The 25,000-nt window shown below is 45.7% G+C and overlaps 2 protein-coding genes and 1 long non-coding RNA gene across 3 annotated transcripts in view; 1 reads left to right on the top strand and 2 right to left on the bottom strand.

Annotated features, from left to right (window-relative positions):
- The window catches only part of celf1 (cugbp, Elav-like family member 1), a 60,000-nt gene extending 40,771 nt beyond the window's left edge, over window positions 1-19,229 (bottom strand). Inside the window, exons 1-3 of the mRNA XM_063192921.1 lie at window positions 19,046-19,229; window positions 16,461-16,582; window positions 4,434-4,559 (exon numbers count right to left, since the gene is read on the bottom strand). Coding sequence (XP_063048991.1) covers window positions 4,434-4,540 — 107 coding nt within the window. The 5' untranslated portion in view covers window positions 4,541-4,559; window positions 16,461-16,582; window positions 19,046-19,229. The remainder of the gene's footprint in view (window positions 1-4,433; window positions 4,560-16,460; window positions 16,583-19,045) is intronic.
- A 1,716-nt stretch (window positions 19,230-20,945) lies between these two features.
- LOC134442966 (uncharacterized) lies at window positions 20,946-21,699 on the bottom strand. Its single transcript, XR_010033519.1, has 2 exons — window positions 21,410-21,699; window positions 20,946-21,074 (listed from the first exon to the last, which is right to left on the bottom strand). It is a non-coding gene; the product is annotated as an uncharacterized LOC134442966 (long non-coding RNA).
- Window positions 21,700-23,968: 2,269 nt separating this feature from the next.
- The window catches only part of ptpmt1 (protein tyrosine phosphatase mitochondrial 1), a 3,781-nt gene continuing 2,749 nt past the window's right edge, over window positions 23,969-25,000 (top strand). Inside the window, exons 1-2 of the mRNA XM_063192917.1 lie at window positions 23,969-24,210; window positions 24,965-25,000. The exon at window positions 24,965-25,000 is cut by the window's right edge and continues 45 nt beyond it. Coding sequence (XP_063048987.1) covers window positions 24,064-24,210; window positions 24,965-25,000 — 183 coding nt within the window. The 5' untranslated portion in view covers window positions 23,969-24,063. The remainder of the gene's footprint in view (window positions 24,211-24,964) is intronic.

The following is a 25,000-nucleotide window of genomic DNA, read 5'->3' as shown; positions in this document are numbered from 1 at the left end:
ATAAAAATGTGGTATTTTATCTCAATTTTTAATCATTTTTTTTAGATTTAGTAGTTTTTTCCCGAGAAACATCGAGATTTCGGGGGAAAACTTAATAAACAATTAATTGTAAGTCGATCGATAAGGCTATCAACTAAGCCTGTCACGATATACGATAAGTCAATAAATCGGACGATAACTTTTTACAAGAACGATCACTTTTCTGGCCCCGATAAGTAACGATAAGTTATTTGCGTGATGTTTTGTTTTCCCTCTCTCCCTTTCTCTACCGTAGCCAGACTACTGATGGCGCGTTATAGGCCAACGCAGCGCAATGACGCTTAAATGTTGGTGTAATTTAAGTGCAGTGCAGTTCTGGTTGGAAAAAAAGTGCATTGATCTGGCTACTTGCGTCTTTGAAATAGAACGCTGGTGTTCCCGCGCGTCGCTTATAAGCCTCGACAAAGAATCAGCGCTAGAGACTAGGAGCGCAATATTCTTCCAGTGTCATTTTGAAACATGCGCAGCAACCCAATATCCACGACGAAGACGTGTTTGTGCAAACATGAAATAGTGGTGCCGTCGCGACAAACTTGCTATGAGGCTGTTATTTTAAACCTCGCCGAGTTTCCACTATTATTTCAATGCACATCCTACCCCGACGTTCGTTGTCTGTTCTTTTTGTGATTTTCGCTATATTTCTTGTTTATTTAGACCTAACGATATGAGTAGGCAGTCCGCAAGCAAATCATGAAGATAAGATTTGTGGATTTAAATCTGTCACACCAGGAGAATGTGAACGGTTGAGCGCGCTACAGGGGAAACAGAGGCATGGCGACTCATAACTCATAAGAATCAATGTATGGGCGTTCATAAAGGACTTTAAAGTGCGCATAATTGCAACTTGTTCCAGTCGAGGGTATCAGAGAGAGAGAGAGAGAGAGAGAGAGAGAGAGAGAGAGAGAGAGAGAGAGAGCTGGAACTTGTGCATCTGTTCATGCTCTTTTGCTTTTTGCTGATGTTGAAATGCCTTTAACAGGGCTTATTTGGGTTTTGACTGACAATTAGCTAGTAACAACGTGTATTTGTTTGAAATAAGCTGTCTAAGTAATAATGTGTGAATTAACTTAACAATACCCCACCAGTAGGTTATTTTACATCACACCATGGATAGGCACATAAGCCATTCAGTGTGCTTGAGAAAGATAAATAACAGAAAATGTTAAAGAAAGACTATATAACTTACCTTAATAATAAATACAAAAAAGCCTATTTAGAGCCTATTGTGCTCCATGGGGATGTATTTAAAAACATATATATATCCCCCGCCGTGATGCTTTAAAAATGTGAAGGGGTGTAGTCACATTTTTATTATTTATTGCATTTTTACGTCATTATATTGTTTGACACATTTCTTCTTGGAGCAGGCGTCAATCTTAATTATTTAAACCACTGAGTCTGATGTTTCAAGAAGGAGGCCGCACCTTGCATAGCAGTGTTTTTTATTGCACATTATATTGTTTGAAAATGGCGAGAGAGACAATATTATCGATTATCGCAATAATTTCTTGTTATCGTTATCGTCTGGCAAAAATTGTTATCGTGACAGGCCTACTATCAACTAATGATTAATTAATTAATCGATAATTTGCATCCCAAATGGGCATGTGGGCTACATGGGGATGCTATGGGCATATGGGGATGCTATGGGCATATGGGCTACATGGGGATGCTATGGGCATATGGGCTACATGGGGATGCTATGGGCATATGGGCTACATGGGGATGCTATGGGCTACATGGGGATGCTATGGGCATATGGGCTACATGGGGATGCTATGGGCATATGGGCTACATGGGGATGCTATGGGCTACATGGGGATGCTATGGGCTACATGGGGATGCTATGGGCATATGGGCTACATGGGGATGCTATGGGCATGTGGGCTACATGGGGATGCTATGGGCATATGGGCTACATTCAAGATTCAAGATTCAAGATTCAAGATTAGTTTATTACGTCTTATTATAGGTTTGAAGCCTATAAAGAGTAAAAATTGTTGTGTTTTTCTTGTGTCCTCAAAAAGATTAAAAAAAAAAAAAATTAAAATAAAAAGAGGGGGGGGGGGGGGAAAAAAGTGCAAAGAAAGTGCCTTGTTGTCTTCAGCATGAATTCAGTAATCTTATTGCTTGGTGGAAGAAACTACTTTGGAGTCTGGTAGTATGAGATTTCAGGCTTCTGTACCGTTTCCCAGATGGTAACATAGTAAACAGTTCATGGTTGGGGTGACTAGGATCAGCCAAGATTTTCTTTGCCTTCCTGATGCTCCTTCCCTCAAATAGTTCCAGTATGGAGGGTAAGTCACAGCCGCATATATTCTGAGCTGTACGCACAACCCTCTGAAGAGCTCTCCTGTTGGCTTGAGAGCAGTTCCCATACCATGCAGTAATGGTCCCCGTCAGAATGCTCTGTGAGCATTAGGCCTGGGTCAGAGAAGTGAGAAAAGGATGGGGCTCTTACTGGAGGTTTGGTGTTGACCTCAAAACGTGTATAGAACTGGTTCAGCTCGTCTGCAAGTGAGGGATGAGAGACTTGGATGTTGGATTTTTTCCCCTTTAGATCTGAAATCATGTGCAGTCCCTGCCACATATTTCTTGAGTCATTCCCTTCTAGCTGTTCCTCAATCTTATGCCTATATTCTCTTTTTGCTGCTTTGATTGTTTTTCGCAGGTCATATCTGGGGATGCTATGGGCATATGGGCTACATGGGGATGCTATGGGCATGTGGGCTACATGGGGATGCTATGGGCATATGGGGATGCTATGGGAATATGGGGATGCTATGGGCATGTGGGCCACATGGGGATGCTATGGGCATATGGGCTACATGGGGATGCTATGGGCATGTGGGCTACATGGGGATGCTATGGGCTACATGGGGATGCTATGGGCATATGGGCTACATGGGGATGCTATGGGCATATGGGCTACATGGGGATGCTATGGGCATATGGGGATGCTATGGGCATATGGGCTACATGGGGATGCTATGGGCATATGGGGATGCTATGGGCATATGGGCTACATGGGGATGCTATGGGCATGTGTGCTACATGAGGATGCTATGGGCATGTGTGCTACATGAGGATGCTATGGGCATATGGGGGCTACATGGGGATGCTATGGGCATATGGGCTACATGGGGATGCTATGGGCTACATGGGGATGCTATGGGCATATGGGGATGCTATGGGCATATGGGCTACATGGGGATGCTATGGGCATATGGGCTACATGGGGATGCTATGGGCATATGAGCTACATGGGGATGCTATGGGCATATGGGGATGCTATGGGCATATGGGCTACATGGGGATGCTATGGGCATATGGGGATGCTATGGGCTACATGGGGATGCTATGGGCATATGGGCTACATGGGGATGCTATGGGCATGTGGGCTACATGGGGATGCTATGGGCATATGGGCTACATGGGGATGCTATGGGCATATGGGCTACATGGGGATGCTATGGGCATGTGGGCTACATGGGGATGCTATGGGCTACATGGGGATGCTATGGGCTACATGGGGATGCTATGGGCATATGGGCATATGGGGATGCTATGGGCATATGAGCTACATGGGGATGCTATGGGCATATGGGCTACATGGGGATGCTATGGGCATATGGGCTACATGGGGATGCTATGGGCATATGGGCTACATGGGGATGCTATGGGCATATGGGCTACATGGGGATGCTATGGGCATATGGGCTACATGGGGATGCTATGGGCTACATGGGGATGCTATGGGCATATGGGCTACATGGGGATGCTATGGGCATATGGGGATGCTATGGGCATATGGGCTACATGGGGATGCTATGGGCTACATGGGGATGCTATGGGCATATGGGGATGCTATGGGCATATGGGCTACATGGGGATGCTATGGGCAGCATATGGGGATGCTATGGGCATATGGGCATATGGGCTACATTGGGATGCTATGGGCTACATGGGGATGCTATGGGCATATGGGCATATGAGGATGCTATGGGCATGTGGGCATATGGGGATGCTATGGGCTACATGGGGATGCTATGGGCATATGGGGATGCTATGGGCTACATGGGGATGCTATGGGCATATGGGCTACATGGGGATGCTATGGGCATATGGGGATGCTATGGGCATATGGGGATGCTATGGGCATATGGGCTACATGGGGATGCTATGGGCATATGGGGATGCTATGGGCTACATGGGGATGCTATGGGCATATGGGGATGCTATGGGCAGCATATGGGGATGCTATGGGCTACATGGGGATGCTATGGGCTACATGGGGATGCTATGGGCATATGGGGATGCTATGGGCATATGGGCTACATGGGGATGCTATGGGCATATGGGCAGCATATGGGGATGCTCGTGTGCATTCTTACCCGCCAGCCTCCAGGGCAGAGAGGGGCATGTCGCAGTGTGGCGGCCCCATCGGGACATGAGGTTCCTGGGGGGAGAGGTATCGCACCTCGGCCTCCACACTAGCCATCCAGCGCAACAGGCAACCACTACAGGGACAGAGGGACGGACGGACGGACGGACACACACACACACACACACACACACACACACACAAACACACAGAACAAAGAACACAGGACACACATCAGACATGGGACAACAACAACCAACCAACAATAACAAAAACAAACAATAACACAAACATTAACAAAAACAAACAATTACACAAACAATAACAAAAACAAACAAACAATAACGACAACACCATCACAGGCCACAATGTGACATACAGTACATGCAGCATAGTCGCAACTCACAAAACACACCAACAAACACACACACACACACACACACACACACACACACACATTAGCACAACACACACACACACACACACACACACACACACACACACACACACACACACATACACACACACACACACACACACACACACGCGGCCAAAAGTGAGTAGGAGAAGGGGGCAAGCATGGGGGAGAGACTGAGGGACAGGGATAGACACCCACAGGCGCGCGCACGCACGCACACACGCACGCACGCACGCACGCACAGGCAGGCACGCACACACAGACGCACAGGCGCACACACGCACGCACAGGCACGCACTACAGTAATGTAGCCAATGCTGAGCCCTGTGGTGTGCTGTAGGCAGGAGAACAGATAACGCCAATTCATTAATAACTAGAGATGCACCGGATCCTTAATTTTAGGATCCTGCCGGATACCGGACCCACTGCTTAAGATCCTGCCGGATCCGGAACCGGATACCGGATCCTACGTAAGGGTTGAAACACATAGCCTACTCGAACTGGACCTTTTTATTACTTTGGCTCAAACTATTTTTTAGACTCATTGGCTTACTGCCACACTGCCTGCAACTGGCCGCTTCCAAAGGGCTTTCACTCCATGCAGCGATTGGGGTTGTGAAAGACTGACTGTAAAACCTAGGCTAGAGATGCACCAGATCATGATTTTTAGGTAACTGCCGGATACCAGATCCACTGCTTAAGATCCTGCCGGATCCGGATCCGGTGAAAAACCCAATTATCCTGCCAGATCCGGAAGCGGATCTGGGATCCTGTGCATCTCTATTAATTAGTAGAGTCAGATTGAGCAGGTCCACAGAGCTCAGCCTGTAGCGCACAGGTGTAGAGGTGTACAGGGCATGTGGTCATGTGGGGGACGTGTGTGTGTGTGTGCGTGTGGGCATGTGTGTGTGGGCCTGTGTGTGTGTGTGTGTGTGTAGGTGAAAAGGTGTGTGTGTGTGTGTGTAGGTGAAAAGGTGTGTGTGCGTGTGTGTAGGTGAAAAGGTGTGTGTGTGTGTGTGTGTGTGTGTGCATGTGTGGGCATGTGTGTGGGCATGTGTGTGTGTAGGTGAAAATATGTGTGTACATGTGAGCAGGAGTCATGTCAGCAGCAACATGATCTCTACACACACACACACACACACACACACACACACACACACACACACACACACACACAGGTAACCAAGATACTCCCTGTGAGAAGGTAAGGACTCAACCACTCCTTACACACACACACACACACACACACACACACACACACACACACACACACACCACAGAGGTAAACAACCAACCCAGTTACCCAACATACTGTCTCTACAGAGGAGAGGAAAGAGAGAGGAGAGGAAAGAGAGAGGAAAGAGAGAGGAGAGGAGAGGAGAGGAGAGGGGAGGAGAGGAGAGGGGAGGAGAGGAGAGGAGAGGAGAGGAGAGGAGGGGAGAGGAGAGGAGAGGAGAGGAGAGGAGGTGAGAGGAGGTGAGTGGAGAGGAGAGGAGAGGAAGAGGGGGAGGAGAGGAGAGGAGAGGAGAGGAGGGGAGAGGAGAGAGGAGGAGAGAGGAGAGGAGAGGAGAGGAGAGGGGGGAGGAGAGGAGAGGAGAGGAGAGGAGAGGAGAGGAGAATAGAGGAGAGGGGAGAGGAGGAGGAGAGGAGAGGAGAGGAGAGGAGAGGAGAGGAGAGGAGGCGAGGCGAGAGAAGGGGAGGGGGCGAGAGGAGAGGAGGTGAGTGGAGAGGAGAGGAGAGGAGTGGAGAGGGGAGGAGAGGAGAGGAGAGGAGAGGAGAGGAGAGGAGAGGAGAGGAGAGGGGAGAGTAGAATAAAGGAGATGAGAGGAGAGGAGAGGGGAGAAAAGGAGAGAAGAATAGAGGAGAGGAGAGGAGAGCAGATGAGAGGAGAGGAGAGGAGGGGAGGGGAGAGGAGAGGAGAGAGGGAGAGGAGAGGAGTGGAGAGGGGAGGAGAGGAGAGGAGAGGAGAGGAGGGGAGGAGAGGAGAGGAGAGGAGAGGAGAGGAGAGGAGAGGAGAGGGGGGAGGAGAGGAGAGGAGAGGAGAGGAGAGGAGAGGAGAGAGAGAGGAGAGGAGAGGAGATGAGATGAGATGAGATGAGATGAGATGAGATGAGATGAGATGAGATGAGATGAGATGAGAGGAGAGGAGAGGAGAAGAGAGGAGAGGAGATGAGATGAGATGAGATGAGATGAGATGAGAGGAGAGAGGAGGAGAGAGAGAGGGAGGAGAGGAGAGGAAAGGAGAAGAGAGGGGAGGGAAAGAGAGGAGAGGAGGAGGAGAGGAGAGGGGAGGAGAGGAGAGGAGAGGAGAGGACAGGGGAGGAGGCGAGAGGAGAGGAGAGGAGGGGAGAGGAGGGGAGAGGAGAGGAGAGGAGAGGAGAGGAGAGGAGAAGGGGAGAGGAGAGGAGAAGGAGCGGGGAGAGTGGGGAGGAGAGGAGGGGAGAGAAGAGAGGAAAGGAGAGAAGAGAAGAGAGGAAAGGAGAGGAGAGGAGAGGAGAAAGGAGAGGAGAGGAGAGGAGGAGTGGAGAGTGGAGGGAATGAGAGGAGAAAGGAGAGGGGAGGGGAGGAGAGGAGAGGAGATGAGTGGAGAGGAGAGGAGAGGAGAGAAGAGGAGAGGAGAGGAGAGGAGAGGAGAGGAGAGGAGAGGAGAGGAGAGGAGAGGAGGAGAGGGGAGAGGAGAGGAGAGGAGTGGAGATGAGTGGGGAGAGGAGAGGAGAGGAGAACAGAGAAAGAGAAGTGTGTGTGCCACACTAAAGCTAAGGTAGCCATCTTGGGTATCAGACTCCACTGGAGACACACACACAATCAGCAGGTGAAGGCCACAGCGACACCCACCAGTCTGTAGTAACTTCCATGCTACACACAGACTCGCACGCGCGCGCGCGCGCACGCACGCACACACACACGCGCGCGCACGTCTCCAGGGACAGTAGTGGGATCAGTAGGCCAAGGCCTCCGCAACAGGTGACAACTCCACTATGTAAACGCACGCAGAGAGACACACACACACACACACACGATAAACAGACTAGGCTATATAAAGCATGACGCGACCCACAGGGATGAGAGGAGAGGAGAGGAGAGGAGAGGAGAGGAGAGGAGAGGGAAGGGAAGGAGGAGAGAGGAGAGGAGAGGAGAGGAGAGGAGAGGAGGAGCAGAGGAGCAGAGGAGAAGAGGAAGGAGAGGAGAGGAGGGAAAAGGAGAGGAGAGCCAAAGAGAGAGGAGAGGAGAGGAGATGAGAGGAGATGAGATGAGCGGAGATGAGCGGAGATGAGCGGAGAGGAGAGGAGAGGAGAGGAGAGGAGAGGAGAGGAGAAGAGGAGAAGAGGAGAAGAGGGGAGAGGAGAGGAGGGTTGGGATGGTTAGTGAGCTGAAAGCAGCAACACTCCAAATTCTAGAATGCTGTGGATCACTGGGGGGCGATATACACCACCAGCAGGTTTGGAACTACAACACAGCGAACGCAACTGCTGTGGGCACCGGCACAGGCTCCGTTCTGGGGTCCGTATCTCGAAAGTGTCTTTGCTAACGACGGTAGCAACGTCCTTCGTAAGAGCGGCTCAACTCTCTCTCAACACGACGCTCACCACTAAATCCAAGGGAATGGTAAGACGACAAGAATCGAGAAACGGACCGCTGGTCGGCCTGAAAACCCAGGCTACAACTACTGTAGGCTACTACAGAATCATTTTGAGGATAATAAAATGTCCTAGAGAGTTATTTTATCTTCTCTCTTAAATGTTGTTCAGTGAAACAATTGTTTACTTTGTTCAGAAGCACGTTGTGTTCGGCGATCTATTTATAAATTCTGCCGCCAGAACAATGCTCTCACATGGTCTTGGAATGATCTGGCAATGTAGGCTACAACAAAAAATATATGTTTCAATGTGGTAAGTCACAAGTCAGACATTCAGTAGCCCTACAGCAGCCGTGTTTGGCTTTCTATTTTATACATCCGTAGAACTCACGCTGTGAGTTGCGAAAGATACTGCCGTTTCTCTCATGAACAGCAGAGGGCACTTCCGACAATGCGAGCGAAAGCCTTTTGAAGTATGAATAGTCTGGCGCAAGTGATGACGTCATTAATGGTTCTCGCACCAAACGCGCCAAAGTGCGCACGTGAATGTATGCAGAGCCCTTAAGGGGCATCAGGGCGGGATACTTCTAATGGCCTACGCCTAAATTAAGCTCCATGGAATGTAGACAGACAGACATCCGGATGATGTCATAGCTATATTAGACACTATGGAATCATGACAGCATTCCGGAATGGATGATATCATATCTATATCAGGCGGTATGGAATAATATTATAAAGGGCAGTAAGCTTATTCTGGATGTCCTACATCATGCAGTAGTCAAGTCAAGTCAAGTAGGTTTTATTGTCAATTTCTTTACATGCACTGGTCATACAAAGAATTTGAAATTACATTTCTTGCTTTCCCATGCAGACATAGACTAATCTAGGTAAGGACATAGACAGTATAGACATAGACAGTACTTATACATGGACATAGACAGTACTCATACAGACATTTAAAGTGCAAGACTATGGACAGTATGGAATAAGGACAGACTGATATATATATCGGGTCGATATCTGCATTTTTTAAGCGTATCGGTCAACCCCTAGTATGGAATAAGGACAATATTCTGGATGATGCCAACCAAGACAAAAAACAAAATGGAAAAACCAGTATTGGAAAAAATGAAGAATAAAATGGGCCTCTTGAAGTTTTACAGTAAAGAGAAAACAAAACGATTGCAAGTAAAATAAAAAGGAATGCTCCATCAGAGGTCACAGAAGGTCACAAGTTGTGAGGTCAGAGGTCACGACCTTGTGAGATCACACTAGGCCACAGCCTTCGGCTTCCCCAGAGGAAGACGTGTTGCCTAGCAACCGGACCCTCACTCACACCCTCAAGGGACACTCTCTCTCTCTATCACTCACACCCCCCCCCCCCCCCACACACACACACTTTTACTGCACTGAGAGACTCTCAACACAGGACAATCACCCAGGACATTTTTGTGTGTGCACTGCAAAAACCCTACCAGGAGCTTACCTTGTGTGTGTGTGTGTGTGTGTGTGTGTGTGTGTGTGTGTGTGTGTGTGTGTGTGTGTGTGTGTGTGTGTGTGTTAGGGTATGTGAACAGCTGTAAGGCTGATGGCTGTACTCAAGTGTGTGCCGTGTTCACAGCAATGTACAATCATGTGTAGTAGGTCTTTGTGTCTGCTTTGTATTGTGTATTTATGTTAGATCGATGACACCTTCATTTCCTTCTGGATAAAGAAAAGTACTCTACTCTACTCTACTGTACTGTACTGTATTCTACTCTACTCTACTCTACTCTACTGTACTGTACTGTACTCTATTCTACTCTACTGTACTGTACTCTACTGTACTCTATTCTACTCTACTGTACTCTACTCTACTGTACTGTACTCTATTCTACTCTACTGTACTCTACTCTACTCTACTCTACTCTACTCTACTCTACTGTACTCTACTCTACTGTACTCTACTGTACTGTACTCTACTGTACTGTACTCTACTGTACTCTACTCTACTGTACTGTACTGTACTGTACTCTACTCTACTGTACTCTACTCTACTGTACTCTACTGTACTCTACTCTACTGTACTCTACTCTACTGTACTGTACTCTACTCTACTGTACTCTACTCTACTGTACTCTATTCTACTCTACTCTACTCTATTCTACTCTACTCTACACTCAGGCATGCAAACAGGTCAGGGGTGAAAAAGGTGACAAGAGTGCGGCGCGGCGCGGCGGGGTGGGGCGGGGCGGGGCGGCACGGCACGGCTTAGTGCAGTGCACACACACGCAGGCAGGTGCATGTGTGTGGTGTGCGCAGTGGATGGTCATAACTGTCTCAAACTAGGGGGGAGAAGATTTAGCTAAAAACGTCCTTAAATTGTGAATTTTGAGCATACTCCAGCGGCCAAGGGACAGTGAATATGAGAACTGCCAACCAACTTTGTTACTCCATGATTTAGCTGTCATGTCTGATGGGGGAGGGGGTGGGTGGGTAGATAGATAGGCTAGAATAGGTTTTTAAATTACATCACGATAGAGCAGTGGTTCTCATCGCAAGTTTCCCCAACACCCCATTGACCTCATCAAAACCCTTAGTAGGCCCATTAAAAAATAAAATCAACTAATGCCCCTCAATGGCAACTAAGAACCCCCTCCTCTCAGCAGTCTCCTCTCCACACCAACCCCTCAACACTTGCTTGGTTTGTGATCTCATTAGCATATTTAATCATCAAAACTTGCAATACAAAAAAAAAAACAAACACTTTGTCACAGTTTGAATTAGCTACTGAAATGTTACTCAAACAGCTCAAATTTTAGACCATTCACCTAGTATCTGTTATCTCCTCCCTGTGGAAAATGGAGTAGGGGCGGGAGGAAAGCTCCAACTTTGACCTTGAAAAAAAAAGTATGTTCCACTAAATATAAATCGGTATAATTTTTTAATAGGTCATGATATACTAGGGATTACACCTTGGAATGATTATGCCTACTGTTGTAATTTGTCCCGTGTCAAAGGTTAGACGGACTGGCCTATGCTTCTCTCTCCCCCTCTCTCCCTCTCTTGCGCATTACGGCCTGCAGTGATGCACGATGTTGGGTTACCTCGCGCAGGCTACATGCGCTTCTTCACCTGGTTTATTACCTGGTAGCTACTTTAGCCTTTCCCCCACAGCCCACTCAGTCATTAAACTCTACTGCCGGTTGGATCCACTCGCGCAAAAATCAGATGTCAATTGCATTGCCTATAATTAGTATCGCCCTACCGGTAGCTAAACAATACAGCAAACAGAAAAATGAAATATTCTACTGTTGACGTGCATGGACATGTCAAACAATTAAATTAACCGAAGCAGCATAAGAGGAACACGCGGCGTGTAACCAAGCTTTCATTAACGGAGCTCTCTTGAGAAGAAAATACTTTTTCACGAAGGCAGGGAAGCTGCTGAGTCAAATTATATCAGGAAAAACAACTAAACCAACTGTCGCTGTTACATCCACTCACTTCTCATCGAAATGCTAGCGTCCTGTTTATTGTTGTCATGCAAGAAAAGGCCTGCAGAATCATGATCTTAAATAGCAATTGTGCATAACTTTACGCCGAAATGAATATTAGAGCAGTTAAGCCATTTGATCATGAGAGGTGTGGGGTACCTGTTCGATAACCATGCAGACTTGCAAAACCATGCAAACTCACTCACACCTCTCTGGGAAACGTTATCTGTGACAGATCGTCTGGGCATTTTCATATTGATTGAGAAAGTAATTCTCGCCAGTCCAGCCGACTGAAGAGACTCCGGTTTACCGCTGTTTTCCAAAGTATGAAGGGCGGGACTTAGATTGAGCTCGTTCTTGTTATTGGCTCTGCCGACACATACAAATACTGTGATTGGTCAAACGTCGTTGTCGGTTGTAGCATCTCTCCTGTCATTACAGAGTGACATTTTCTGCGGTAGGCCTACACTTTTCTCCTCGCTCGAGCCCCCCCCACCCCCCCCCCCCCCAAATTTTCCTCCCCCCCCCCCCACCCCCCTTCAATTTTCTCCTCGGATCTGCACGATTCACAGAAATGACCCATTTTGATTTGAAAACGGCGAATTTCGCCGAAAGGTGGCAAGTTTGCATGCCTGTACACTACTCTACTCTACTCTACTCTACTCTACACTTCTCTACTGAACTATACTCTACTCTACTCTACTGTACTCTACTGAACTCTACTCTACTCTACACTACTGAACTATACTCTACTCTACTCTACTCTACTCTATTGTACTCTACACTACTCTACACTACTCTACTCTACTCTACTCTACTGAACTATACTCTACTGAACTCTACTCTACTCTACTCTACTGAACTATACTCTACTGAATTATACTCTACTCTACTGAACTATACTCTACTCTACTCTACACTACTCTACTCTACTGAACTCTACTCTACTCTACTCTACTCTACTACTCTACTCTACTCTACTCTACTCTACTCTACTCTACTCTACTACTCTACTGTACTCTACTCTACACTACTCTACTCTACTCTACTCTATACTACTCTATACTACTCTACTCTACTCTACTCTAGTCTAGTGAACTCTACTCTACTCTACTCTATACTACTCTACTCTACTCTATACTACTCTACTCTACTCCATTCACGACTACTCTACTCTACTGTACTCTACTCTACTGTACTCTACTCTACTCTACTCTACTCTACTCTACTTCCAGGGTTAGTGTTGCCAGGCAGGACTATAGTCTGAAAACACACACACACACACACACACACACACACACACACACACACACACACACACACACACACACACACACACACGCCCCAGAGGCCGCCACCACAACGCTCCCATTCTGGAATCCTCCTGCCGCCACATGCTGGGGGCGTGGGCGGCATGCTGGTGTAACCATGGCAACATGGTTGTCACTTAATGGAAGCAACTCGTCTCTTCAGCAGAGCTGTTCAATGAGGACACCAACGCTTCCATCACCATGGTGACGTGGTCATGGTGTCATTGGTGGAGAGCGCTTCACACCAGTTTATATTTACAGCACTCACCAAACAGTACAGGCATCAACGGCCATCCAGGTACATTGCTTGTAAATGTGAGTTACGCCCCTTTATGGGTGAAAACAAACCAAATGTCTCATCAACTTACATGCTACATCGGCTTGTCTAAATGAACACAGTCCATGCTTCAGCCACGGCTGTTTGGCTCTATTATTTGAACAGCCGGCAACACAACACGTTTTCGGCATGTTGTGCGTGAACAACGCTAGTCTACAGGTCCATATCTTTCGTTTATTAAACCCCAACATCACCAATTGACTTGCATGGGTTGTTTTCCCCCACAAATGGGCGTAATGCACATGGAAAACGTCACGCCGTTCATGAGTATGCAGTATGCCGCTTAAAGCACGCTCAGATGCAGTCAAGGCTCCCTGACAAATGGGTATAAATACACACATACTGTACTTTATAGTGTTTGCTATGAGTAACAATGCCAGCGTACCACACTGTTGCCCTCGACAACCAGGTAAGCATCACTGTTGCCCTCGACAACCAGGTAAGCCTCACTGCTGCCCCTGACAACCAAGTAATTTAAACTGTCGCCCTTGGCAACCAGGTAAGCCTCACTGTTGCCGTCAGCAACCAGGTAAGCATCACTGTTGCAGTGTTTCCCATACATTGAGGAAACTATGGCGGCCCGCCATAGTTTAAATTTGGCCGCCATAGTTTACGAAAATGTAAAAAAAAAAAAAAAAAAATTTTTTTTTTTTTTTACTTTTTTTACTTTTTTTTTTTTTTTTTTAACGATATCCGTTTTTGTTAAAAACGATTTGAATTACGATTTTGAATTTCCTTCGCATTTTCCTCCTGGAGTAAATACATCCTATAGACTCTGTATTGGTTATAAGTAGTCCCACGGTAACACAGAATGAGGGGAAAGCATTAGGAAGTGACCGTAAGGGTATTACAGTTGATTCATGTGTGCACACGTGTAACATCGGGTGAGTAACAGAACATGTGCGCAACGATGCGTTATGACACGCCGATATGCGAGGATCTTCGTCCAAATCGCTAGTCGCATGCATCATCGCTAACTGCGTTTACATCGCGTGCCGCGTGTAAGGGAAATGTTAGTTGTTGACATGTATGGAATTCACTTCAATTTGTGCTGTTTCTTGCTTCAGTTGTGGACAAAACGATTGGCCAAACTCACAATAGAAAGCCTTTGCTGTGCTACTGCCCCTGAGAGCTGGAAAAAAAAAACCTTCATAGAAGAAGTCACACTTAACAGGGGTGTTAACCAATCCAATGAGTTCTCTCATTGCTCTCTCTCTCTCTCTCTCTCTCTCTCTCTCTCTCTAGCCTACTATTTACCCATAACAAATGGTGAATTTCTGAGCCCTTTTTAATTTGTAGCCTATACCACTGAAGGCATGATAATGCTTCATCATATTTTAGAAATAGGGCCTATGTGCCTTTTATATACCAAATGTTTATCATTTTGAAATTGTTTCAGTTGTTTATGACTTGTGTATGACTGAAATTATCTCTGCATACTATCAGTGCTGCATTGCTTTGTAAAGATACACTTTAAAAACACACTTTAAAAACACACTGAAAAGATACGGCCATAGTAGCCTACTGAAAACATTTTGTTCATAATAATGGTGATTAATAAATGGTGGTCTTAAATTTTCATACTGACATCCTTGAATTTGACTTGGTAGATCACGGCAGACCATCAACTTCAAAAGTAGATCTTGGTTAAAAAAAGGTTGGGCACCCCTGCTATAGAGAGAGAGAACCACAAGTGCTTGAAAGACAGGGATCAAAAGCCTAGTCAAGTTGTTGTAGTTTACTTGGGTTTGGGAGCAATATAAAAAACCTTCAGAGAAGGGACAGTTGGGATGAGTTTACTAACACTCCCTAGGCTTTGTTTTACAGTTGTAATGAGTTTGGTGACAGACCTTCATTGACACAGCAGAGGAGACATATAGAAATATAGAAATGAATGTGTAATGAATGTGAATATAGACATAAATGTGTAATATGTTGTTCAGCCCTTTTAATGGGAGGAATTTGGAAAAAAATGGCCCTGTGACCAGCACCCCTCATGTAGAATGTGTACGCCTACAGATATGTGTGGGGGAAAAGGCATAGCCTACCCTCTAAGACCCTTTTTGTCTATGCGTTAACAATTTCACAGTGCTCTTAAATTCTTATCTCTGCTCCTATTTTGTTTTATTATTGTTTCCAGACCCCTGCATGAGGGACGAATGAAACTGTGTTGTAAACAGAAATTATTCACTGTACTGCATTTTTTGACAATGACAATGTACTACTATTATACAAGTCATGGGTAAAATCTTGGTAGCCATGGGTAGCCTTATTTCTCAAAATATAAATGGCTGAAATATAGGCCCAGGCCTACAGTTTCTCCATGCGCCAATGTCATAATGTAGTCATTGTTTTGCCGTTTTGTATTTACGCTGCGTGAATACAACACCCCCCCCCCCCCCCCCCCCCTCCCCCCCCCCCAAAAGGCCCGTGTGAGAACCCCCCCCCCCCCCCCCCCCCCCCCCCCCCGCCCCCCCCCCACCCCCCACCCACCCCCCACCCTGCCCCCCCCCCGCCCCCCCCCCCCCCCCCCCCCCCCCCCCCCCCCCCCCCCCCCCCCCCCCCCGCCCCCCCCCCCCCCCCCCCCCCCCCCCCCCCCCCCCCCCCCCCGCCCCCCCCCCCCCCCCCCCCCCCCCCCCCCCCGGACAAAATAAACCTCGGCTGCCCCCATAGTTTCCAAAATTTCTGTGGGAAACACTGCTGTTGCCATGCCAACCAGGAAAGCATCACTGTTGCCCTTGACAACCAGGTAAGCATGACTTTTGACCCGAGGGACAATTGGCAATGTATGTCCAAGACAAATTTCCCTCGGGACAAATAAAAAGAATCTTGAGTCTTGAATCTTGAATCAGAGTATCTGTGGGTGTACACCAAACAGATTCATGTTGCTGCATCTCCAGAAGTAAATCCACTTACCCTGGGGGTCCTCAGTTTCCACTAGAAGTGCTCCTCTCCTCTCCTCTTTTCTCTTCTCTTCTCTCTTTTCTCCTGGTCAGCTCTCCTCTCCTCTCGTCTCGTCTCCTCTCCTCTCTTCCACTCTGCGAAAGGAAAATAGGAGAAAACAGAAGAGAGAGAGAGAAGGGTGAGGAGGAGGCCTTCCTTTTGGGGGGCGCAAAACACAGCAATACTTGGTGCACACCAGTACACCCAGTCTCACACACACACACACACACACACACACACACACACACACACACACACACACACACACACACACACACACACCCTATCTGCTGCTTTCATACACAGACTCTTGCCTGCCCAAGGAGTACTTTCACACCAAACAGCCAGGGGAACACACACACACACACACACACACACACACACACACACGCACACACACACACACACGCACACACACACGCACACGCACACGCACACGCACACACACACACACACACTGGCCTGGAGTGCCCAAGCAGTCCATTCCTCAGGCCTACTGGGAACGCCTGAAGGCCGACTGCATGCTCATCCCTCTGCAGGAGACACACACACACACACACACACACACACACACACACACACTACAACACACACACACACACACACACACACACACACACACACACACACACACACACACACACACACACACACACACACACACACACACACACAAGACTGTCTGTATGTGAGGAGACGGAACCCTTCAGAAAGCGTCCATAGGAATGAACAGGGCCAGTTTGTTATGCCAACATGGCGCATGCTTGTACCTGGTTGGCAACAAGAGCCAATTGCTTGCTATCCAATCATCTCGCCGCCTTGATTCGCCTGGTCTGAATAATCTGAAATTACGACCCAAATTGCGACCCTGAGGTGTAGCCAAGATGGCCGCCGAGTAAAAGGGCTTATTGTAAATGACTTTGCGCACACACACACACACACACACACACACACTACAGTAACATAACTCCACAATTTGGGGGATGCGCTTCACTGCTCCTCTTACCTCTAGGCTAGCCATAACCTGGTGGTCAATACTTCTCCATCAGTGGAACAGTCATGCCAATATTACATCCATGGATCCACTTTCCAAGCCAAACGGCGTCATAGAAAGTAGCCCAGATTTCAACTTCAAACTGTCGCTCTCTCTCTGCGTGCGAATCGTTTCTAGTCTCCAGAATCGCTTTTGTCCCGCGACTCAATACAAAGACAATTACTTTCGTCGCTCGCCTCGCTCATGTCGCGCTTGGTCTATTTGTGCGGCTACGCCAACATGTAAACAATGGCAATAAACAAACACGGGGCCTATACTACAAAGCTGCTTCAGGAGTAAAGGAGTTAAGTTAAAGGGGCACAAGGTAGGATGACGTCGTATACTGTGTACAGTGTGCACTTGTGTGCTGTGGGAGTTGGAGTTTCCCATCTGGGCGTTGACATGTAGCCTATGGCTTATTGTCTGACTCATGGGCTGTCTAACCACTGGGCCGGCCAACTCTGCTGGGGTTCACCAGTCCTTTGATACAGCTCTGGTCCTGAAGCAGCTGTGCTGATGATGACACAAGGAAGAACCCTCGGGCCCGTTAGTAGTTAGGGCAGACATGCTGCTAGACAGCTAGAAAGTCCTACACCACAACACACAAGTCGCACAGACGCAAGTCGTCACGCACCAAGTGGCTTTAAACTTACTGACTTATTGGCAAAACAGGAAATTATTCCGGTGGGGGGAAACAAGAAAAAAAAAATCAGATGTCATAACAAGCCCCCCTAGCTGACTGACAGCTGATTCCCATAGCAAGTCGCTGTGTAACATTGGACAGGTAAAGACACCACCACCACCACCACACCAGAGATTCTTTAAGTTCTCTCTACTCTCTCTGACCACACTGTTGTCAGTGGCCATGATAGTTGCTACATTGGCTGTAACGGGGTTTTAAGTAGCTTACACTTCTGGCATGCACAAAAAATCAGCTGGATGGACACTGTGGTATATGGCCATGGCCCTGGTAACAACCAACGTTGGGGTGCTACCCCACCCACCGTGAAACCACCCCAGTTTGTAGAAGAAGGGCTGTGGTAGAACTAGCTCCCCCAGCAACTATCACCAACCAGCCATCATTATATAGAACCAGAGAGGTTCTATCGTTATAACTGGACCTAGCTCGTTGTCCTAAGGTAGCCTCATAATGTTGGACTGTGCACATTATTACGGTCACATAAACTAAACTGTTGAAATGTGAAACAGACGTTGCTAACAACAGTATCACTGGGGTTTACATTTGAACGGACACAATGCCAACTCTTCTTCAGTCATTTGACAGCTTTGTGTCAGAGAATTATTAGCAGCAGTGCAGCTGTGCAACACCCTTTTTTAATTTTGGTTGGCATGCTAACCAACAGCTAACACGCTGTTGTCCAACAGAGCTAGCTAACTTGGCTAGCGCTAGCTGGCTAGCTAGATGTTAGCCCTAGCTAACGTTAGCTAGCTCTTGACTTTAGACAGCTGGGAAACAATTTCTGGGGGGAAAATATCATTGATACCGTGATCTTAAAATACTTACCCTTTGCACCGACACTTAGACACAGCTGTCAGCTGTTACCCTAAGTCACTGCCACGATGACAGGTCGTTTTTAAAAGGAGTAAACCCGCTATTTGTTTCGCGTAATTGTCTTCATAAGGCAACTCTGTGGCAGCAGCCTTGGCCAGTCTTGCAAGGGAAGGGTGCAAAATGGCTGTCTGTGTCTTTCCTGCATTTACCATCAAACTCTAAAAAAGGGGAGCGGGGGTGGAGCTTTTATTTTTTTTTAATTAATAAGGTATGTATCGCTCTAGTGATAAATGACAGTTTTGCCTGCACCATATATCCAGTAATAAAGTCCTTGTGCGTGCAGGTCAATGGAACATTTGCGTGCAGTGACAAAATAAACACTGCTAATCAAATGACCCAGCCCACTACAGTTCTACCCTAAATGGAAAATTCGACATTTTATTTACACTGACTGTGTGTATTCTGAGTTGTTGTTAACAGTGTATGTAGTAAGTGTTTGTTGTCTGGATTCTTTATTCATTGGGTCATCATGACCATGTCAGGTCTTGCTTAAAAATCCCAAATGACTGCTTGCTTTGAGAAAATCTACAGGCGCGCGTGATGAGTGTCGACCATTGACAGTAAATAGAATGGACGCCAAACCAACGCTATTTGCCATTCAACGCTTTGAAGCCAGATTTGGGAACATTCCAACTTACATTCCACCTTAGCAACGCCAAACGCAGGTGCTGATTGGACAACAAAACACCCAATCAGACAACGCTAAATTCAAATCATGTCCCGCCCCTCTACGGGCCGGGGAGACGATTGTGACATCATAATCTTTGTTATGAGACTTCGCACAATGCTCGGGGCTTGGTTGCTGGTAGTATTAATAAACAACGAAACCCTCGAATGTAACAGTACCACCCTATACATCTCATGAGTGAATCTGGCGATCGACAAGGATGGAAAATATAATATTCATGTAATAGTGTTCAAGGGCTGGATGTAGTCTTGGAGTTAGTTTGTAAACAGTACAATATACCGTACACATTGACTGACCGTACACCATATTAGCTAGTGGCTAGCATGTGCCAGTCCGAAGTTGGGAGACTTAATTTCTGCTAAAGTGTAGTGTCTTTACAAGTGGTGGAGACATCGCTATGGCATATTGTTTGTGTATGCTATTCTTGAAATATGTTTGTGGGAAAAAGTGGTGGGGACACGTTTACCTCTGGTGACACCCACATCACAAGTAAACGTACAAGTTATGTTTTGTAAGTACACTAGCACATTGGCTGTTGCACCTTTTTCGCCATTGCAACTGATGGGATAGACAGACATAGCCAGACCGTGTTGATTCTGAAACCCCAACAAGGAGGACCCACCACAAACTAGCTGATCGGAGGACAAGTACATACAGACTGAGGCCTACTCTGTACTCGAATAAGTTACTGGTGTCACGGAAAGATATTTGTTTATTTTATGCCTTTACTTTCAACACCTCTGTCCACCACCCACACCAAGAATTACACCCATTCCTGCAACACATAAATAACTCCCGTTGAATGCTTTGCCATTTACAAATGACGAATCTAAACCTTTCCGTTTCACAGCTGTCATCTTCACAAACCTGAAGGTTGTTTCCCAGGCCCCATCGACGTCGAGGCAGTCACGGAGATGTTAGTTGCTCTCATTCAGTCAACACAGTCATTTCAGACTTTTGCTTTCAACAGGATTCAGAAAACACTTCTTTTTACATATGTACAGCTTTATAAATATGCAAACAAAGATTTAACTTTTCCCCAGAAGCTTCTAAAGCGATGCATTACCAGTACTTGAGATTCTTCTGTTCATTAATTTAAACTGACAGTTACAGTGTGTTAAGACCGTGTTAACCAGTATTGCAAAATAATTAGGAAACAAAAAGTATGGGCAGTCATATTTTATCATTTATTAAGCTTGTTAAAACAATGAAGTGGTGTGAAGATAGTTGTGGAGAGCAGATCCTAGGAGGTGCTGGGCCCCTTCTCAGGTGTGGATGACTACACATCTTGAGCTGTAGAAAAAAATAATAATAATGCAAATGAACATGAAAGATGAGAACAGGATCCATGTCATACACGAACTACAAAAAAATACATGTACATAACATTGGGCCACAGGTCTGCACACATGTGAATGCGCTGGCACAATCTTTTAAAATTGAGTGTACTATAAACAAAACGTATAAGAGTAATAATCCATAAATGTATGTACCATTACATACAACACTATGATGTGCTATGCCAGTGTGCGAGGATTTTTTTTGCTTTTCAATAGTATACACTGTGATACATAAGAACACTACGTAACATACGGAGTAACGTGGACAGCAGTGGTCCTGCACAACACCTTGGTGGCGCCTCCTCCTCAGATGTGTGTGGGTGACCGCAGCACAGGTCCTTGGTCCAGGTGGTGACAATGGTGGCGCCTCCTCCTCAGATGTGTGTGGGTGACCGCAGCACAGGTCCTTGGTCCAGGTGGTGACAATGGTGGCGCCTCCTCCTCAGATGTTTGTGGGTGACCGCAGCACAGGGTCCTTGGTCCAGGTGGTGACAATGGTGGCGGCTCCTCCTCAGATGTTTGTGGGTGACCGCAGTGGCCCCTGACAAAAGTGGTGGTGGGAGATTAGGAAGGAGAATCCCCCTGGAAGAGTCTTACTTGCAAAAACTGAAGCCTTATCCCGAGTCATTTATCCAGCAATGGTCCTAGATGTCCCACAAGACTTTTGCCAGAAACTAGACAGGTTAATAGTAGATTTTGTATGGAGATCTAGATCTCACTTAATTAAAAAGAATGTTATGATGGCTGATCACTCGTCAGGTGGTTTCAATCTCATTGACTTTTCTTTGCTTAACAACTCTTTTAAAGTAAAATGGGCAAAGCTACTCCTTAAAGATCCTGCTTCCATGTGGAACTGTATCCCTAACCACATTTTTAAATCTGTGGGAGGTTTTAGTTTTCTTACTCGATGTAATTACAGCATATCTAAGCTTCCTTTGGCCCTAGCAAACTTCCACAAACAAATGCTTTCCTGCTGGTCTCTAATGTACAATCACAATTTCTCACCACACTCATATTCTATATGGAATAATAAGGATATAACTTACAAGAACAAAACTTTATTTTTCCAGTCTTGGCTGGACAAGAATATCATCTTGGTTTCACAACTATTTGATGAGAATAGTGTATTATTTACATATAGAGACTTTATGGACAAGTTTTCTTTTCCTGTACCACCTAAAGAATATGCAATAATCTTTGATGCTATACCATCTGGTATCAGGTTTCTTCTTGACACCTGTCCTAAAGGTCTTTGTCAGTCTCCGCCAGACTTTAATCCCTCTTCTCTCTTTATTGATGGTAAGCTGTTTATCAGCAATGAGTTCTCTAACAAAAAAATAAGATCTATCCTGTTGACACATAATAGTTCCACCCCTGCTTGTGTTAGTTACTGGAATAATAAGTTTGAAAATATCAATTGGTTAAGATTTTGGTCACTCAGGAAACAATTTATGATCACAAATAAAGTAGCTGAAGTCTCTCTCAAGATTATACATAGATGTTACCCTTGTAACCAAAGACTGTCAATATTCTCCCCCATTTCTCCTGATTGTTCTTTCTGTCTCTCTCACCCTGAAACTGTGGAACATTTATTCTGGAGCTGTAACTACTCAAAAGTGTTCTGGTTCTTTTTGACTGACTTTATTAAAGAATGTATTGACAAGGACTTTACACTGACCATGGAGGTCATGTATTTTGGTGCTCCAGAGGACACAAACAATACCACACAACGGGACTATCTTATCAATCTATTTCTTTTTTTAGCAAAATTTTTTATTCACAAATGTAAAGTCCAAAAAAGAAAACCTTTATTTTTCATTTTTAAGAAGGACTTAAAACAGTACCTATCTTCAATTCATCATTCAATGTGCCCTAATGCAATTAATACACGTTTAAAATGTACAATGTATAACATCCGTAATCATCTCTAGTTTGTTCTTATATGTTTGTGTGTCTTTATACTTCCACAATTTTTAATGAAAATCCTACTACATTTAGTGGATGTATAGCTGTTATCTGTAAACTTGATTCTTTTTGTATCAGATCCTTTTTTCAATAATAAAAAAAAAAAAAAAAAAAAAAAAAAAAAAAAAAAAAAAAAAGCTGGTTCGGAACCATCTACTGTCAATGTTCGGAACGCGCAACCAGACTAACGACTTCTAACTGTCAATCAAACCATGTTCTGATGCTCATTGGTCAATTTAACTTTTAATATCTCTCTAAAATAAAACATCACCACAAAAAATCACCACCCTGGTAAGTTGGAGAGCAAGGGGACCTACTAGTTGAGCGAAAAATGATCCCCCTGGAGTGGCATTTAAGGGAGATACAGGGTTTTATGTCTCTCATAGGAATGAATGGGATTTGGCCCTTTTTTGGTCTTTTTGGGTCCAACCTTGGCTCCAACTTGGCTCCAACTTGGCTTCAACAATGAAATAGAATTTTGGCCTCCATTCTATTTACTCTCAATGGTGTCGACTGAGGGGGCACGTGCACATTTGACAGATGCTGAGTTCAACTTTTTTCCCACCCGCAACAGTTGTAACTTCAGCATTCAATTAGTTTAGTTTAGTTTGGGTAACTACAATTATAAGAATGTTTAGATGTTTTGTTCAGTGAACGCTAATATCTAAAGCGCGGCTTATGAGTTAACTTTCTCTTATTCTATACTAGGATAATAATACACCCCATAGGCCATGTGTATTAATAATTTTATATAATACAGTAGTAATCTATGAATGAATGAACACTGAACAGCACCCTTCTCTACCCCTCCAGGGCCAGCAGGGGGCGCCAGGTAAAATTCTCCAACAACACACAACAGCCAAGGTCAAACAAACGAAGAAACGACTTCTACAGCCAGCATGGATGGATGACACTTCTGCCCAGAACAACAAGTTGGTTTACATGTTTCATTCTGACACAGTGAGTAAGTCTGCAAGATGGCTGGCGCGTTGGCAAGAATATTGTTCTACCCGACATTAGCCTATAATGTCATTATGGAGAAGATATCGTCCCGGAAATGGTACAACCGTGTGGACGAGACGGTGATCCTCGGAGCCCTCCCGTTCAAATCCATGACAGAAGAGGTGATCAAATATGATACAATGAATGAAAGCAACGTGCAGCGACGTCTGTCTGTCTGTCTGTCTGTTTGTCTCTCTCTCTCTCTCGCTCTCTCGCTCTCTCTCTCTCTCTCTCGCTCTCTCGCTCTCTCGCTCTCATACTGTTGTGAGGACAAAATCTGACATTTCACCTTTGCTTTCCACACAGCCATTATATATGTTGTTTGTTGACGAAAAACTAAAAAAACAAAAACATTTGTTTACTGACAGCCTTGAGTTAAGGATTGTTTTGGTCAGGGCACAGTGTAGCATTCACTACTGAATGCTAGTAAAATGCATTGGAGTCAATGGAAGGTCCTCACAAAGATAGATTATACAAGTGTGTGTGTGTGTGTGTGTGTGTGTTAGGCTTGCATTGTGTGAACTGCAGCTATGTGGACTTAAAAAAAGACAATTAAAAAACGACTGCTAAATACTGCTCAATTTCTGCATCAATTGGTAGTTTAGCAATATGGCGAAGGAGGTGCCATGTCTACCCCTAAACAACTTAAATTAACCAGGCCATTCTGACCCAGTGTAATGTACTGCATATGACCCTTATGATTCTGATCAGGCCCTACTGATTGCTATGACATTTGCTTTCATCACTATTTGGATTTGTAATGCTGCCTTTATGGTGAGATCCAAATAAAAGTACTAAACTGTGCGTGTGTGTGTGTGTGTGCGGGCGCGCATTGTGCAACCTCTCACTTTTAACACTGTGTGTCTTGTCGTGCAGTTGGTGCAGAAAGAGAATGTCAGAGGAGTCATCACC

This window comes from Engraulis encrasicolus, unplaced genomic scaffold (assembly GCF_034702125.1).
Source record: "Engraulis encrasicolus isolate BLACKSEA-1 unplaced genomic scaffold, IST_EnEncr_1.0 scaffold_26_np1212, whole genome shotgun sequence".
Classification (NCBI taxonomy): Eukaryota; Metazoa; Chordata; class Actinopteri; order Clupeiformes; family Engraulidae; genus Engraulis; species Engraulis encrasicolus.
This window is presented reverse-complemented; position numbering and strand designations above follow the sequence as displayed.